We start from the raw sequence: 16,421 nt of genomic DNA on the forward strand, positions 1-16,421 counted from the left end.
ATATTTGGAGTGTCCTCTGGGTCAGACTGAATAATTCTGATTTTTGAGGTAATAGAAACATCTTTTTTATTTCCTTGCTTGGTCTTTGTGAGGGAGGAGATGGAAAGTGAGACAAGGGAAGGGACTAGAATAGTACAGTATTGTAGTTAGGTGGATTTAGAACCAGTAGGTTGGCTGGACCCAGAGGATTTGAAGTCAGCTTGGAAAGAGGTTGCTAGTGGCATGACCTAAGGCTTGGCTTTGTGCAATTTTCTAAAAATGAGATTTTATAGAAGTTACTTGTTTTTTTAAGTCACCATAGTGTTCCCTAATATCCTTCCCCTTTCTCCCAGAAAGCTATCTCATATAAGAAATATTTTTTAAAGACAAAAGGAAAAGAAAAAAAATCAGCAAACTGATCAATATGTTGAAAAAATCTTAAAATATTCTACTACTACTTGTCATAGCTCCATTAATTTTGTATAGAATATTTTCAGTTGCATGTAATCAAAATTATCTTTTGTAATTGTCTCTGTTCCATGTTTGGTTAAGAATACAATCTGTCCATAGCTGTGAGAGGTATGATTTGTTTCTCTTGTAATTTTTAAAAATAATTATGATCTTTGCTCTTAAGGTCACTTCATTTAGAATGTATTTGGGAATACGGAGTAAGGTTTTTATACAGTTTTAATGGCATTTTTAGTGACTTGAACAAAGGCTTGGAAAGAATGCTTATTAGATCTGCAGGTAGTACAAAGATGAGAAGGCTAGCTAAAACTGAGTAACAGTACCTAAGTCATGATGGGCTGAATCTAAGAAGATAAGCTTTATAATAGGAACACATGTAAAGTCTTTAAATTCAGTTATAATTTTCCAAGTACAAGAGAGGGAAGGAATGGCTCTACAGCCGTTCATCTGAAGATCTTTTGGATTTAGTGGTGAGTCAGCTCAGTCAAAAAGCATTTATTAAGCATCTGCAATATTCCGGGCTCTGCTAAGCACTAAGGATATAAAGAATTGAAATAGCCCTGTCGCTGACCTTAAAGGTCTCAGATTATAATGGGAAGGAACACATGTGAATTACTATGTGTATAAAAGATAGATGACATCATCTCAGAGGGAAGGCCAGTAGCAGTGGAGGAGGGGGAAGGTGGATGAAACAAGGAAAGGCTTCTTGTGGAAGGTGGAGCTAAGTCTTCAAGATTGGAGGCAGAGGTAAGGAAGGACAGAATTTTAGGCATAAGGGACAGCCAATGAAAAGGTATAGAATTGGAGATGGGAGTGTGTGTGTGTGTGTGTGTGTGTGTGTGTATGCATGCGTGCACGTGTATGTGTGCAGGTTGTGAAGGACTTTAAAAGCCAAACAGGATTTTGTTTTTGATCCTGCAGGTAATAGGAAGCCATTAGAATTTATTGAGTGAGTAAGTTGATATGGTAGATTTATACTTAAGATCATTTTGGCAGCAGAGTGGAGGATAGAGTGGGGAGAGATGAGGAGGGAGACCAACCAGCAGACTTTTTCAGTAGTGCAGACAAGAAGTGTTGAGGGCCTGTAGTAGGGTGGAGCCTTTATAACTGGAAAGAGGAGATATATGTAAGAGATGTGAATGTAGAAATGACAAGATTTGTCAATAGAATGGGTATGTGGGGTGAGTGCAAGTGAAGAGTTGAGGAGAATGGTGGCACCCTTGACCGTTGTAGGGAGCCTGAAGAGAGTTGGGTTTGGGGGCGGGGGAAGATAAGAGTCATTTTGTATATGTTGTTTGAGGTGTCTATGGCATTTAGTTCCAGATGTCTCATTTGGTAATTGGTGATTTGGAACTAGGGCAGCTAGGTGGCACAGTGGGTAGAGCACTGGGCTTGGAATCAGGAAGACATCTTCGTGAGTTCAGATTCAGCTTAGACATTTAGTGGCTGTGTGACCCTGGGCAAGTCATTTAATCCTATTTGCCTTAGTTCCTCATTTGTAAAAATGAGCTGGAGAAGGAAATGGCAAACCATTCCAGTATCTTTGCCAGAAGAACCCCAAAATGAGGTCACAAAGAGTTGGATATGGAACTGTAGCTCAGGAGAGCGACTAGGGTTGGATATATACATCTGCAAGTCATCTATAGATACATGATAATTGAACCCATAAGAACTGAGAGATCACTGAGTAAGACTGAAAAGAGGGAAAAGTGAAGAGGGTTTCGTAAAGCCTTTGGTATAATCCAGTCAAAGACCAGCAACTGGATCATTCACTTAGATAGAACCAGAAGCGAGCAGTGTTATGAAAACCTAGAGAGGAGAGAGCTAGAAGAGTGTGAATGACAGTTTCAAAAGTTGCAGAGAAGTCAAGGTTGATTATTGAGAAAAGTCCGTTCCCATATATGTAGTAGCAAATAACTGGAAGCAGGATAGATGTGCAGTGATTAAGGAATGACTAAACAAATTGTGGTACATGAAGGTAATGGAATATTGCCACGCTGTAAGAAATGATGAATATGATGACTGCAGAGAATCATGGAAAAAGAAAAGGCTGTTAGATTTTCAATTAAGAGATCACTGGTCACTTGAGAAAGCAGTTTCAGTTTAATAATGAAGCTGGAAATCATGCTGCAGAAGGGTTAGAAGGGAGTGAAAGGAGAGAAGTGGAATCACCAAATGACAGATATTTTCAAGGTTAGCTGTAAAAGAGTCAGAATAGTTCAAATGAGGGCTTTTTAAGGTTGGGGGAAGAGATGGGTTTCTAGACAACAGGGAAGTAGCAGTAGGCATGGACTGGAGATCTGTGTGAGTGGGGGCGATCTGCTGGAGAAGACAGGATGGAATAGGAAAGGGTGTCCATTGAAGTTTTGCCTTGTCAAGGAGAAAGGGCCACCTGGTCATGTGAGATGGTTGAAGGAAGAGATAGTGGGGCAAGACATTTGAGTGATGGGAGATGTGGAGAAAGATCTTGGTGAATGGCTTCGATTTTATTTTATTTTTGTGAAGTATGAGGCGAGGTCCTCAGCTGAGAGTTTTGGGGAGGGGAGTGTTGTGTGAGGCCGAAGAGGGGTGAAAGGTTTGCGATAGTCGCTGTAGTGAGTGGGATAGTGACTCCATTAGGGAAATGTTAAAGGACTGGCTTGCTGCAATGAGGTCGAGTTGAGATTATGTAACATAAATTTGCAGTGGACCTAGCACAGTTTTATGATATATAGGAGCAAAGGCAGGTGATGGTGGGAGTAATACAAGGTTGCCACCTGGCAAGGCATGAATAGCAATACAAGGGGGCAAGGAATGCAAGTGTAGAGGAACTCACCAAGGGGTGGAGAGAGGGAAAGGAGAGTATGAGGCGAGTGTGGTCACTGTAGTGATGGCTTGGGAAAGAACTGAGGGGTAGTGATCACCACCCAGATGAAGAATAAGTGTTAGGGGTCTTAAGGATAGGAAAAATAAAAGATAATGACTTGACAATGGTCTTGAGTTGGCCTTAAAATGTTGAGTTGGGCTTATGGTCAGAAAGGTGCCCTTTCCCCAGGGGCATGTGTCCCCAGTTCCTTTCCTCCACATCCAACAAAGGGAGTTGGTTGAACTGCCCCTGATTTTGGGTCTGAAAGTTCTTTCACTGCTGTGATTCACATGTAGTCCATTAGGGGGAAGCATGGGACAGAGGACTGGAGCTGCCATCAGGCACTGGGCTATGAACATTAGTAGAGTCATGGAATGGTACTCTTAGACTTCTGGCATTGGCCCATATGGCTCATAGTCATTTCCATCTGGGGGGAGCCTCTCCACCCAGGTAGCTGAGGACTGCCCAGAACCCAGGGCTACTGGAAATTGGGAAGGGCAGGTTGGCTTCAATTTTGCTCAGGTTTCTATTTCCACTTTGCTGGACCAGCTAAGGCTCAGCAATGAACATGTGCATGTGTACATGATAATAGTGCACATTTATAGAGTGCTTTAAGGTTTTCAAAAAGTTAGCGACCTATGATGTAGGTAGTGAGAGTATTACCCCTATTTTATAGATGTGGAGCCTGAGGCCTAGAGGGATGAAGTGAATTGCTGAAGGTTGACTAGCTTGTTAAATGTGTTAGAATTTGTTTTGGAACCCAGGGCTCTGACTCTGAAGTCTCTTGCACTTTCATAGGATCATAGATTTAGAGCTGGAAAAGAGCTTTACAGGCCATTGAGTGCAACCTGTTCATTTTATAGATGAGAGAACTATGCCTAAGAGAAGTTAAGTGACTTGTCCATGGTCAAATCTCTGAGTTGGGATTTGAATTTAGCTCCTCCTGACTCCAATCTCCTTGCTTTATCCACTATATCTTGATGCCTCTCACAAGGGAGCACCTGTCTAATGGTGTCTTTTTGGGGAGTCAGATAGAGAATTCATTAGGAAGGAGTAAATGTATTGCCTCAATTGAGGGTAGATGTCATATAAACAATGGATCCAGTCAGCTCAGTTGTGTGACTTTAGCTCCATTTGGCGACACTGAGAACACATTATAGGAAGGACATTGACAAGGCAGAGAATGTCCATAGTAGCGCAAGTAGGATATTAAAGGATCTTGAGATCATGCTATGTATACAAGGATCAGTTGAAGGAGCTGGGCTTGTTTAGCCTGGAGAAGAGAATTAGGAGAAACAAGGAAGCTGTCTTTAAGAATTGGAAGTACTTTCCTACAAAAGAGAGATTACACTTGTGCTTGGCCCACAGGGCCAAAACAAGGAGCAGTGGAGGTTGGAAATGTCAGCAAAGACTTCTTTACATTTAGAACTATCCCAAAGTGGAATAGGATGACTTAGAAGGTTGGGGGTTCCTTTTCACTTGCAGTCTTTAAGAAAAGGTAGGATGAGATTAATGAGTGTGTTGTAGAGAAGATCCTTGTTTGGGTATAGGTTAAACTAGATATCTTCTGAGGTTCATTCCAACTCTAAGATTCTGTGATTTTATGTCACTATCTTGCTCAAAAATATTTGGTGACTCCCTGTTACCTACAGGATAAAAATATGAAATTCTTAGTCCAGCACTTAAGCCCCTCCATAACCTAATTCCTACTTGACTTTCCATACTTTTCTTTTCCTCTACTTCCCTTTGGGTACTCTACATTCCTAGAAAACTGAACTACTAGCTGTTCCTTGAAACTGACCTGCCGTCTGCCTCCTTCATATATTTGTGCAGGCCATCTCAATGTCATCCTCAAGTTGGCCACCAGAAGATGATTTTTTTTTTTGGCAATTGCAATTCATAAAGTCCATCTACTAGGTCATGGAGGCCTTGCAGTCTTCCTTGATGGAGGGAGCAGCCACACTGATGGAATCACAAATCTTTTGAATACTAATAGCTCGTATTTATATAGCACTTAAAGTTTACACAGAGTTCCTTCCTCACAACAATTCTGGGAGGTCATTATAATGTAAGAATTATGACTCCCATTATACAGATCAGGGAGCAAAAGTCTAGAATGGTCAAGTAATAATCTCTTTGGCTTATTAAAACAATTTCTTTCCTCTAGACTTCTGCTTGGGTGCCACTTCTTCCATGAAGCCTTCCCTCATCTTTTCAATTGAAAGTGAATTCTTTTAGATTTTTCTCAGGACATTTTTTCTAGATCTTTTCTTTTCCCATCACACTCTTCCTAGTATTCACTTGTGTGCATGCTCTGTCCACATTGATAGACTCTAAGCTTCTCTGAGGTAAGAGACTGTGTCATTTTGCGTCTCTGTACTGCCAGCAAGCACAAAGCCTTACACACAAGTATTTCTAAAATGCTTATTCAATCAAATTCAATAGATTTTAATTGGGAGCATGTCTGGGCATGTGTCTAATAATAATGATAATTAATTCATGTTTTCTATACTGCTTTGTGGCTTACCAATGAATGCACATACTTGGGTGTTTATATTGTGTGTGTGTGTGCACGCATACACACATCTTTATGTGTGAACATCTCCATGTGGGTCTGATTTTTTAATCCAAAGAAAGTTTGGGTTTCAGCTCTTGCAGGAAAACAAGCTCTTGACACTCCCATGGCCAAGAATCCACAAGTAGCTGAGAACACCAGGGAGCGTCTGCTCAGTGGGTCCCTGAACCAAGGAAGAAACTCAGGCTGCTCCCCAATCACATTTGTCCAGCCAGGTGCCTCCCAAATGGACTTTAATAAGCTCCAGGAACTCTAGTATTATCCTCCTCCAAACTCTGTCCCCTCACCTTCCACACCCTCCCTGCCCCCAAATTCGTACACATTTATTCTCATAGCTACATCTCAGGATCAGGATGGAGAAAAAGGAGGCATTCTAGACCAGGGGTGGGGACCTGTGGCCTTGAGGCCACATGTGGCCCTTTGAATCCAAACTTCACAGAACAACTCCTTTTATGGGGATTTGTTCTGTGAAGTTTGAATTCAGTCAAAGGGCTGCACTTGAGGACCTAGAGGGCTGCATGTGTCCTTGAAGCTGCAGGTTCCCCACCCCTGAACTCTAGATGAAGCCACAGCATGAGTGCTATCATTCTGAAACAGTCCTCTGTATTACTAGGGGAGGCTGGAGATCTCTAAGAAAGCTCTGCCACTCAGGGCTCAGCCTGTGACAAGCATTCAGGGTATGTCTAGGGTTCATCCTATGACTAGAGTTAGGGTTCAGTCTGGGGCTGGGCTAAAAGTTCTCACCAGGGTCAGGGCTCAGTCTAGAACTGGAATCAGGGATCAGTCTGAGCCCAGGGTCAAGACTTAGTAGGTTACTTAGGACAGGATGTCCTACAACATTAGGAAATTAGCACAGAGGATCTGTGTTTCACCCCACTGCCATCCTGCTAGTAGGATCTCAGGCCTGGCGCTTATTGGATCCAGTTTCTTACTGAGAGAAAGTGTGCTTTCAGGATCTTAGGCCTGTTTGATAGAACACGTTAATCTAAGATGTTTTTGACAGTCTCCAGCCTTACCCTTCTGATTCTCCCTTCACTCTTGCCCCTCATTTTCAGCCCACGTGACTCATTGTTGGCCTAGCCTGCAGTGGAGATGCAAGAATCACACTTTGTGAAGTTCAAGTATACTATTGGCAACATTGCTGACAAATTAATCCCTAGGCGCCAGAAAGCTGGGAGGAAGACCAGGGCAGGGCAGAGTAGGGATAGGCAGGATAGGGCAAGGCAAGGCAGGGACTGGTTCCCAGGGAAGCTGCTACAGGGTGCCAGACTTGCTGTTGGGTATGGTTCATTCTGACATTGAAACTGGTAGCTTCAAAAGGCAGAGTCCTTGGTTCAGATTCCCCGGCTGGGTATCCTGCCTGTTTTGTAAGTTGGGAGCAGGGCTGGCCCTAAGTAGTATAGGCTGTGGACATGTGATACCCACTTTCCCATCCCAAAATACCTCCCTCACTGATGCTTAAATTGGCCCCAAGGGTAGAATGAGAATTGGCTTTCCCTCCTTTGTAATTCTTCCTTGAATTGGGTCCAGTCACATTCTCTGGTGAATGGAAACCAACTCAACCCACGGTCCCAGGAGGTGGGAGGCAGGAAAAGCATTGTTAACACATGGGCCCAATGGCAGGAAGAATGTTTGTGCCAGGTTTGTTCCCATTAAACCAACCAATACAACTAACTGGTTTAGAGACCTCTTGACCTTTGGTTTTCTGCATCAGTCTGGATCGGGAGAGGCCCAGTCTGTCTCCGTGTGCCCCTTTTGGTTGAGAATGTAGACCTATGGAAGGGGACTCTGGCCCCATGGAATCCTAGGTCCAGCAACTCCTTCCCCAAAAGGCTTGCTTTCAACCAGCCTCACATGGGATAGAACTATTCAGTGTCATTGGCAAACACAAGCTTGGTCCTAATGTCTAGGAAGAGCCCTCTTCAATGGAGTACCTAGAACTAGGCTCTACCCAGTCCTTGAATTCAGGAGTGTTGGATCCTCAGTGTCCTAGTTGTCTGTGGCATAATCTACCCAAAGCCTGCTCTCCACATGTCCCTCCCCAACTCAAGAAGCTACACTCTCTATTACCTTCAGTGTTATGTCCAAGCTCCTCTTGGAGCTCAGGCTTTTCAAGGATCCCCCTCTCTTCTGGCCCTGGCCAGTCACCAGGCCACACCCACCCACCCCCTCACAGGGACTTCTGTACTCTAGCCATCCTGCTGTTCGGCTTGTCTTTCCTCTCCACATATCCAACTCCTATGTATTCTTCAAGGCCCATCTCAGGTTCTTAATCTTCTCTATGAAACCTTCACTGACCACACCCAGCCGTACTCTTCTTCTTCTCCCTGACTGTAGCACACTTCTTGAACCCCTCCAATGATGGGGAGCTTACCATGTCATGGAACAAGCCATTCCATTATTTGGAATTTGGGGTTTAATTGTTAAATCAGTAAATAAATAGAGGGACTGAGTTCCTAACTGAAGCCCTGTTATTGCTTCAGGGTGCCACTGAGATTGTCTTACTGGGATGCCACCTTCTTCCATGAAGCCTTCTCTGAGACCTCAGCTGAGAGTAAGATCTTCCTCCTTGAATGATCCTTGAGTTCTTTCTATGGAGCTCTCCTTTGCTCATATCATATGCTACCTTCTATTGGACTTATTTATGTGCAGGTTGTATCCCTTCTAGCAGACTGTAAGTTCCTTGAGGAGAAGAATTATGTCCATTTTTTTCTATATCTACCATGAGTGTAGCTCCTTGCATACAGCAGGGCCTTAATAAATGCTGGTTGTGGAATGAATGAATAAATAAATGACTCTTGGAAGATTCCAGTTGGAGGATCCTCCCCTTCCTATCAGGGATTCAAGAGAGGGGGCAAAGCTGCAGGGTGCCAGCTATCAGCACAGCTGCTCCACATCCGTATTTGGACCCTGGGATTGTCAACACAGCTTTTCTGTCTTGGCCTCAGAGCCCTGAAAGCTGTTCTTACTCCCTAGGTGTTTGTGAGGGTCTTCACTGAAGGAAGGAAGCAGACTATCCTGGTGACTTTGGTGGACTTGGCCCCAATGTAGGCTCTGCATAGTACAGTGGCAAAACACTTTGCCAGGGCAATCAAGAAGCTTGGGTTCTGTTGCTGACTCTTATGTGACCTTAGGCAACCCACTTCCCTCTCTAGGGGTTGGAGGAGGTCATCTCTAATGCCCCTGTTAGCTCTGACATTTTTCTAAGATCTCTTTCAGCTCTGACCTTCTCTATTCTGAGGCTCCTTCCAGTTCTCATGTTCTATAATTTTATGAAGAGAGGTAGGAGAAAGGAGGGAGAGGTAAGTTCTAAGGTCCCAGGCACTGAATTAGATATAATTTAAGCCAGAGAGAGTCCAGGCCATCAGAACCAGGAGGAAAGAGGAAAAGGGCCATGAGTTGAAATATTGGCTAAGTGAGTTAAACTCATAATACCACCTAATAACCTGGCCAATACACATCCTGGCTCTCTGGAAGGTGCCCATTGTGGGGGATGCTCTAAGTGGGAATGAGGCTGAGTCACTCCTACCACTGACTCCTTACTCCAGTCCACTTGGGCATTTCTCCTACCCAGGGCCTCACTTGTAGTGGTGGCACTTGCTATCTCATCCTTAGTTATGGGATTCTGGCAATAGTTATGGAAAGTGGATGACAAACAGGTGGGAGAATAATAGAGCAATCCTTGAGGGGAGTGAAGGGGCAGAGGCTAATTCTAGGTGGGAAGGGCCATCCCTAGAGAGTGTGAGGGGCTTCAGAGAAAAAACACACCATTATCCCTGTTCCTACTTCCTCAAATAGTATAGGGTCCATTGGACACCCAAGAAGCCCTGTGAAGGAGAAGGTTGTCCCAGTAGGGAAGTCTAAGGGAATATGGAGGGCAGGCTGGAGAGGGAAAAAGATAACTCTCTGAGTTTACCTACATGAGCCTTGGGTATTTTTAGTGCCAGCTGGAGAAGCCCTCAAATGCTCGTCCACAAGCTGACTCCTCCCCCCAGGGACAGCTCTGGGGAAGGGCTGGGGAGACAAACATGGAGGTACAAAGTATGACTTGGGGCTGGAGGGTCTTCAAGGGCAAGGCCTTTTTCTTGTGGAGCATCAGAACGGAAGCTAAGGAATGGAGCAAGATGTGCCGGGGTGTGTCTGGAGGTAGTAACATGGAGAAATCCCTTTAGCTCAGGTTGGTCTTCAGACAGAACCTGATGTGGGAGCTGTAGGCAATGAAGTTGGAGATACTGAGAATAGCAGAGATAACCAAAGTGGGACAGGCCCCTGAGGAGCTGCCCCCATCGCTCCCCCTGGTTTGAAAGATGACCCATGGAGGATTCCAGTGTCCTTTTGCCAATTCTCACAAGTCATAGGGGTCATGGAAGTTCCTGAGTCCAACCAACCCATGGTACATCAGAGCCAGACAAAACCTTAGGATATAGAAGACAATGTCAGAGCTGGGGGATCAGAACACAGAATGTTGGTTTGCGGTGGGGGGGCCCATGAAGGGTTAGGGTTGGAAGGAAGGAGGCTCAGGGCACCACAGAACATAGAGTGTTGGAGCTGGAAGGAGCCGTCGAACACAGAATATCAGAACGAATTAGAGTTAGTCCAACTTCCTCATTTTACCTTTAGAAGGAATCTGAAGGCCAGAGTAGGCAAAGAAACTTTCCCAAGGCCACACAATAATTTTATATAGTACTTTTTAAAGTCTGGTGGTTGTTTTTTTTTTTTTTTTTAAGATGGTACAGTAGATAGAGTATAGGACTCAGAGTCAGGAAGACCTGATTTCCAATCCTGCCTCAGACACTATCTGTGTGACCCTGGGCAAGTCACTTAACCTCTCTGTGACTCAGTTTTCTCATTTATAAAGTGGCGATAATGAAAGCACCCTACTTTACAGGGCTCTTGTGAGGATCAAATGAGTTAACATATGAAGTACTTTGCAAACATTGAAATGCTACATAAATGCTAGTTATTATTATTTATATAGTTTTTTGTTTTTTTAATTTTTAGTTCACAAAAAAATATTTCCTCTCCCTCTTACATCTCCCCGTTGGAAAAAACAAAACAAAACAAAACTCTTGTAACAAATATGCATAGTCAAGAATAACAAATTTCCTGAATTGGCCACGTCTGAAAATACATCTCGTTCTGTACCTCGAGTCCATCACCTTTTTTAAGGAGGCCGCATGATGAGTTAGAAGCTTGGCTGGGTTTAGAACTCAGGCCCTCCAAGATGAGTGAGTTCTTGGAACTAGAAGAGGGTGGACTATGATACGTGTCTCCCATCACTGCTTCCCCAGATCCTCACCAGCCCAATCACTTCGTGGTGGCCACGGGGATGACAAGGAAGCCTTTGACGTTTGGGAAGTAGGTGCTGATGAGATCCACCTGCAGCTGCCTGTTTCCACTTTTGTATGGTGTGATCTCGAACCGGACTCTAGCCCTCTCTTGGGGCTCCAGGGCTGGCACGCTAGAGCAAAGAAGAAAGAACGAGGGTCTGACCTTTAGGCTCCTCTTGTCTCTAGGACTGAACAGTACAAAGTCCTTCATAATTAAAAACCTCCTGCAGATTCCTGTGGCCTACAATAGGACCAAGTCCAAACTCCCCTACCTGGTGTTTGATGCTCGTCACCCTCTGGTTCCAGTTTAACTCTCAAGTATCACCTCTCTGCCCTCATCTCTCCTCTATTATCCTGCATCAACCTTCCCTCAACTTCAGACAGTTAAGACCTCCTCAAGGTCCTTTCCCACTTCCATGGTTTTGCTTATGTGGTTCCCATGCCTGGAATACTCTGCTTTCTCTTCTCCACTTGTCTAAATCCTTCCAATCCTTCAAGGCCCAGCTAAGTCTCACTTCCTCCAGGAAGCCTTTATTGATTTTCCCAGCCCACAAATTTCTTGCCCGCCCCCTCCCCCTACCTCTCATTGTCTGTGATAATAATAACTTAGTTGCACAGCATTTTATCATTTACAGACCTTGTATTCATTGTTTTTATAGCTTTAGGATCAATGGATATAGAGCTGGAAGGGACTGTAGAAAGAGCAAATTGTGCTTTCTTCACAACAACCCTGGAGTTAGGTGGTGTATCATTTATTCCCATTTTATAGATAAAGAAACTGAGTTCCAGAGAGCTAGTGAGTGTCTGAGACAAGATGGGTTACCAAACCCTTCTTTGTACTGTATCACAATTCTGCCTCAATATACATCCCCTCCTCTGATCTTCCCAATAAGTATTCCAGATGGGGAAATGAGACTCAGAGAAGCTTGTACACGGTTACACCGCTAGAGCTTAGACCAAAATGCATCCTTTGGCTGTGCTTCTAGGACTTTTTCTGTCTCACCAGACAGTTCGACTTCCTGGCCTTCACCCATAACAGGCCCTCCTGAAATACCCAAGGCAGCAGGGGTTTTGGGGGTCTGGTTCCTTGCCTCTCTCATAGCCTTTCCCTCCCCAGCCCTAGGGTCTCTTGCCCCCTCATCTCCTCTCCCACCTCCTCTACTCACTCAATGTTGAGCTGCTCCCTCAGGAGCCCACTGCCTTCCATGATCAGCACGCAGTCATCTACCCGCTCGGACAGGGGGTTGGCAATAGTGACCTCCACAGCAAGAACTTCACCTACAACAGCAGGACCCAGCATCTGGAGGGGCAATGCCATAGTAGGTTGGCCTCTGAACCTTTGACCTCATTTCCCTTTTGGGCACCATCGTCCCAGACAGAGTTTGGAGGCTCCCAAGATAAGACATAGAATCACAGTGAGATAAAGGAGGAGGGAAGGGACTTTTAAAAGTCTCTCCCCACTCCAGTCCAACCATCACTCAGTTATCAAAGCGATCATTTTACCCTCTAATTAGGGTAAGTGACTTGCCCTGGGTCACACACCTGGTGAGTGTCTGAGGCTGGATTTGAACTCAAGTCCTCCTGATTCCAGGGCTGTGCTCTATCCACTGTGCCACCTAGCTGTCCCCAAAGGGATCTTCTTAAAATACATGTCTGACCATGTCATCTCCCTATTCAATAAACTCTGGTGACCCCCTATCACCTTCAGGATCAAATATAAAATCCTCTATTTGTTTGCCTTATAAAGCTTCAGAAAATCTGACCCCTGCCTGCCATTCCAGTTTTCTTACACTGTACTCCCTTTCGTATACCTTTTGGTTCAGTGATACCAGCCTCCCTGCTGTTCCTCAGACAAGACAACCAATTCCTTTCTCTGGGCATTTTCACTGGCTATCCCCAATGCCTGGAATGCTCTCCCTCCTGGTCTCCACCACCTGGCTTCCTTGGCCTGCAAGTCTCAGTTAAAATCCACCTCCTACAGGAAGCAGTTCCTGTTTCCTTTAATCCTAGTGCCTTCCCTCTGAAATTATCTCCAGTTTATCCTGTCTAGATCTTGTCTGTACATCATTGTTTGCACGTTGTCTCCTCTATTAGATTGTAAGCTCCCTGAGGGCAGGGACTATCTTTTGCCTTTCTTTGTAGCTTCAGCACTGAGCACAGTGCTTGGCATATAACAGGCACTTAATAAATTCTTGTTGTCCCTTTACCACCACCACTCTTCACCCCAACAACCCGAGGCTCTTTTTGGAGCCAGTTGGTCCCTTGGGCTGGTTTGACCTTAATGGCAATGAAGTCTTCCAAGGTGATGTCCTTCTCTATCAGGAGCTTCTCTCCTTTAGAGACCAGGCACATTGCAGCCACCAGGATCTTCTTGTCATCTGTCAAGTCTTCTTTGTACTCTGAGTAAGAGATCTCCACTGGGATCCTCTTCTCTGAAAGACAAATTGGAGGTTGCCACTTGGGCTGCTATTTGGGAGCAACAGCTAGAAAGGAAATCTGGTACAGTGGAAAGAATCCTGGCTCTGGAATGAGAAGCACCTGTTGTTCAGTCTTATCCAATTCTTCATGACCCCATTGGGGGTTTTCTTGGCAAAGGTACTGGAGTGATTTGCCATTTCCTTCTCCAGCTCATTTTACAGATGAGGAAACTGAGGTAAACAGGACTTGCCCAGGGTCACACAGCTAGTGAGATCTAAGACTATATTTGAACTCAGGTCTTCCTGATTCCAGGCCCAGCACTCTATCCACTAGAGTCAGAAGATCTGGGTTCAGATCCTGCCAAGGTCATTCACCATCTGGGAGACTTAAGCTCAATTTGAATCCTGGATTTGTTACTTATTATCTGTATGACCTTTGTTAGGTCATATAACCTCCATATGCCTCATTTTCTTCATCTAAAAAGTGAAGGGGTTCAACTAGATGGCCTCTGAGGTCCCTTCTAGCTCTATATTTATACCTTAGAATCATAGGATTAAAAGCTAGGAAGAATTCTTCTAGCTCCAGTCTAATCCCTTCGTTTTTACAGATGAGGAAACTGAAGTTCAAAGAGGCCAAATTAATTGACCATGGTCACCTAGGTAGTAAGTGACAGAGTCAGGATTCAAAACAGGTCCTCTGTCACACAAAAAGTGAGCTCAGATCCTCTGAGTTCAGAGCCAATGATCTTTCCACTGTACCATATTATCTCCCTAACTGAGAAACAATCTGGCTGATGCATATACATGAAATGCATAAAATATGCATTTTAAAGGATCATAACTTATGTATAGAGATCACATAGTTCAACCCTATCACTTAACAGATGGGGAAACTGAGGCCTAGAGATGCTAAATGGGTTTCATAAAGTCACAGTCAAGTCAGTCAATATGCATTTATTAAGTACCGAGTATGTGCCAGGCACTGTGCTAAATGCTGGGAATATAAAGAAAGGAAAAGACAGTTCCTGCTGCTCTCAAGAGGCTTATAGTCTAATGGGGGAGACAATATGAAAACAAACTATATACAAACAAGGTATAGACAGGATAAATTGGAGATAGTCCACAGAGGGAAGGTGCTAGAATGAAGGAGGATTGGGAAAGTTTTCCTACAGAAAGTGGGATTTTAGCTGGGATTTGAAGGAAGCCAGGAGGCAAAGATGAGGAGGGAGAATAATCCAGGCATGGGGGACAGCCAGAGAGGATGCCCAGAGCTGAGAGATGGAGTGTCTTGTTTGAGGAATAGCAGGGAGGCCAGAGTCACTAGACTGACAAACACATGGTGGGGTATAAGGTTTAAAAAGACTGAAGGGAAGGAGGAGACCTGATTCTAAAGGGCTTTAAAAACCTAACAAAGTGGGTTTTATATATGATGCCTCAGGTGAAAGGGAGCGTTGGGACTGATTGAGTGAAGGGGTGACATGGTCAGACTTGCTTTGGGAAGTTCGTGGAAGATGAACTGAAGTGGAGAGAGACTTAAGGCAGGTGGACATCGGGCCCCTCCTCCCCCACCCCCATCATCTATTGCAATAGTCCAGGTGTGAGGGGATGAGGGAGAGAAGGGGCATTTATGAGAGATGGTATTAAGGTAGAATTGACAGGACTCAGCAACTGAGTGGACATGGAAGGTGAGCGAGAGTGAGGAGGTGAGGATGGCACCTTGGTTATGAGTCTGAGGGTCTGGGGGCATGGTGGTGTCCTTCATAGTCACAGCTAGTAAGTCACAGAGTATGGACTTGGACCCAGATATTCTGAGTCCAAATTAATGCTCTTTCCCCTGCACCATGAAACTTGTAAAGACAGACCAGAGACTTTATTTGTATGGCCCATGGGTGTGCCACAGAGACAACCAGGCTGTAGGAGGAAGAGAACTGGATAGAGAGTCAAGAGATGTGGGTCCTGGCACTTTCTAGTTGTGCAACTCTGGGCAAGCTCTCTGACTTCCATAAGGCTGGGCTTTCTTATCTGTAAAATGCAGATAGTAACATTTGCACACAGCCCTAGGAAGGAATTTAAAACCCAGAGAAAGGAAAGCTACCAAAGTCGTGTATTATAATCAGTCGCAATTACTTCCTCCGTATGGATTTCATTGAAATGGGGTAGTTCTCCATTCCCCATCCCATACTTCCATATCTTTGCTCCCGCTAAATTATCTGTGCTAGAATGCACCTCCCCCTCCTCTTCCCTGACTCCCCACCCCCACCCCAAACGTGCATCAGCTCTGCCTGTTGGATTCCTATCAATTTTTTAAAATCACCTTCTGTAGGAAGTTTTCCTTAATTCTCCCCCATGTGAACTCCTTAAAGGCAAAAATTATTTTTGTCAGTTTTGTTATCCCCAAGATTTGGCACAATGCTTGACATGGTGAACACTTAATGCTTGTTGACTGATTTTCTCAATGTTATACAGTCTCTCCCCTAGTGCCTAGCATGGTGCTCTGTATCCAGCAGGAACTTTATAAATGTTTGCTGAATTCAAATGAGTTATATCTTGGTTGCTTCCTGTGGAGCTTGTCCTGTCTAAGTTTAACTGTAAGATATAGTCCCTGCCCTTAAAGGAGGGTTGGGATGGAAAGAGTGATGGCTGTGAAATCAGAGGACCTGGGTTCAAATCCTGGCTCTATTATTTCTCTCTGGGTGGTCATGAACAAGTCACTTAACTTTTTGGGGTCTCAGTTTCCTCGGCTCTAAAATGAGGGAGTTGGACTAGCCCTAAATGCCCTCTAAAGAAATCTCTTCTTGGTCTAAACC

The 16,421-nt window shown here is 44.5% G+C and overlaps 1 protein-coding gene across 1 annotated transcript in view; it reads right to left on the minus strand.

Annotated features, from left to right (window-relative positions):
• Window positions 1-11,295: 11,295 nt before the first annotated feature.
• Window positions 11,296-16,421, minus strand: part of TGM6 (transglutaminase 6) — a 29,999-nt gene continuing 24,873 nt past the window's right edge. The window contains exons 10-11 of the mRNA XM_036752471.1: window positions 13,475-13,629; window positions 11,296-11,328 (exon numbers count right to left, since the gene is read on the minus strand). Coding sequence (XP_036608366.1) covers window positions 11,296-11,328; window positions 13,475-13,629 — 188 coding nt within the window. The remainder of the gene's footprint in view (window positions 11,329-13,474; window positions 13,630-16,421) is intronic.

Source organism: Trichosurus vulpecula, chromosome 3 (genome assembly GCF_011100635.1).
Source record: "Trichosurus vulpecula isolate mTriVul1 chromosome 3, mTriVul1.pri, whole genome shotgun sequence".
In the NCBI taxonomy this organism is placed as follows: domain Eukaryota; kingdom Metazoa; phylum Chordata; class Mammalia; order Diprotodontia; family Phalangeridae; genus Trichosurus; species Trichosurus vulpecula.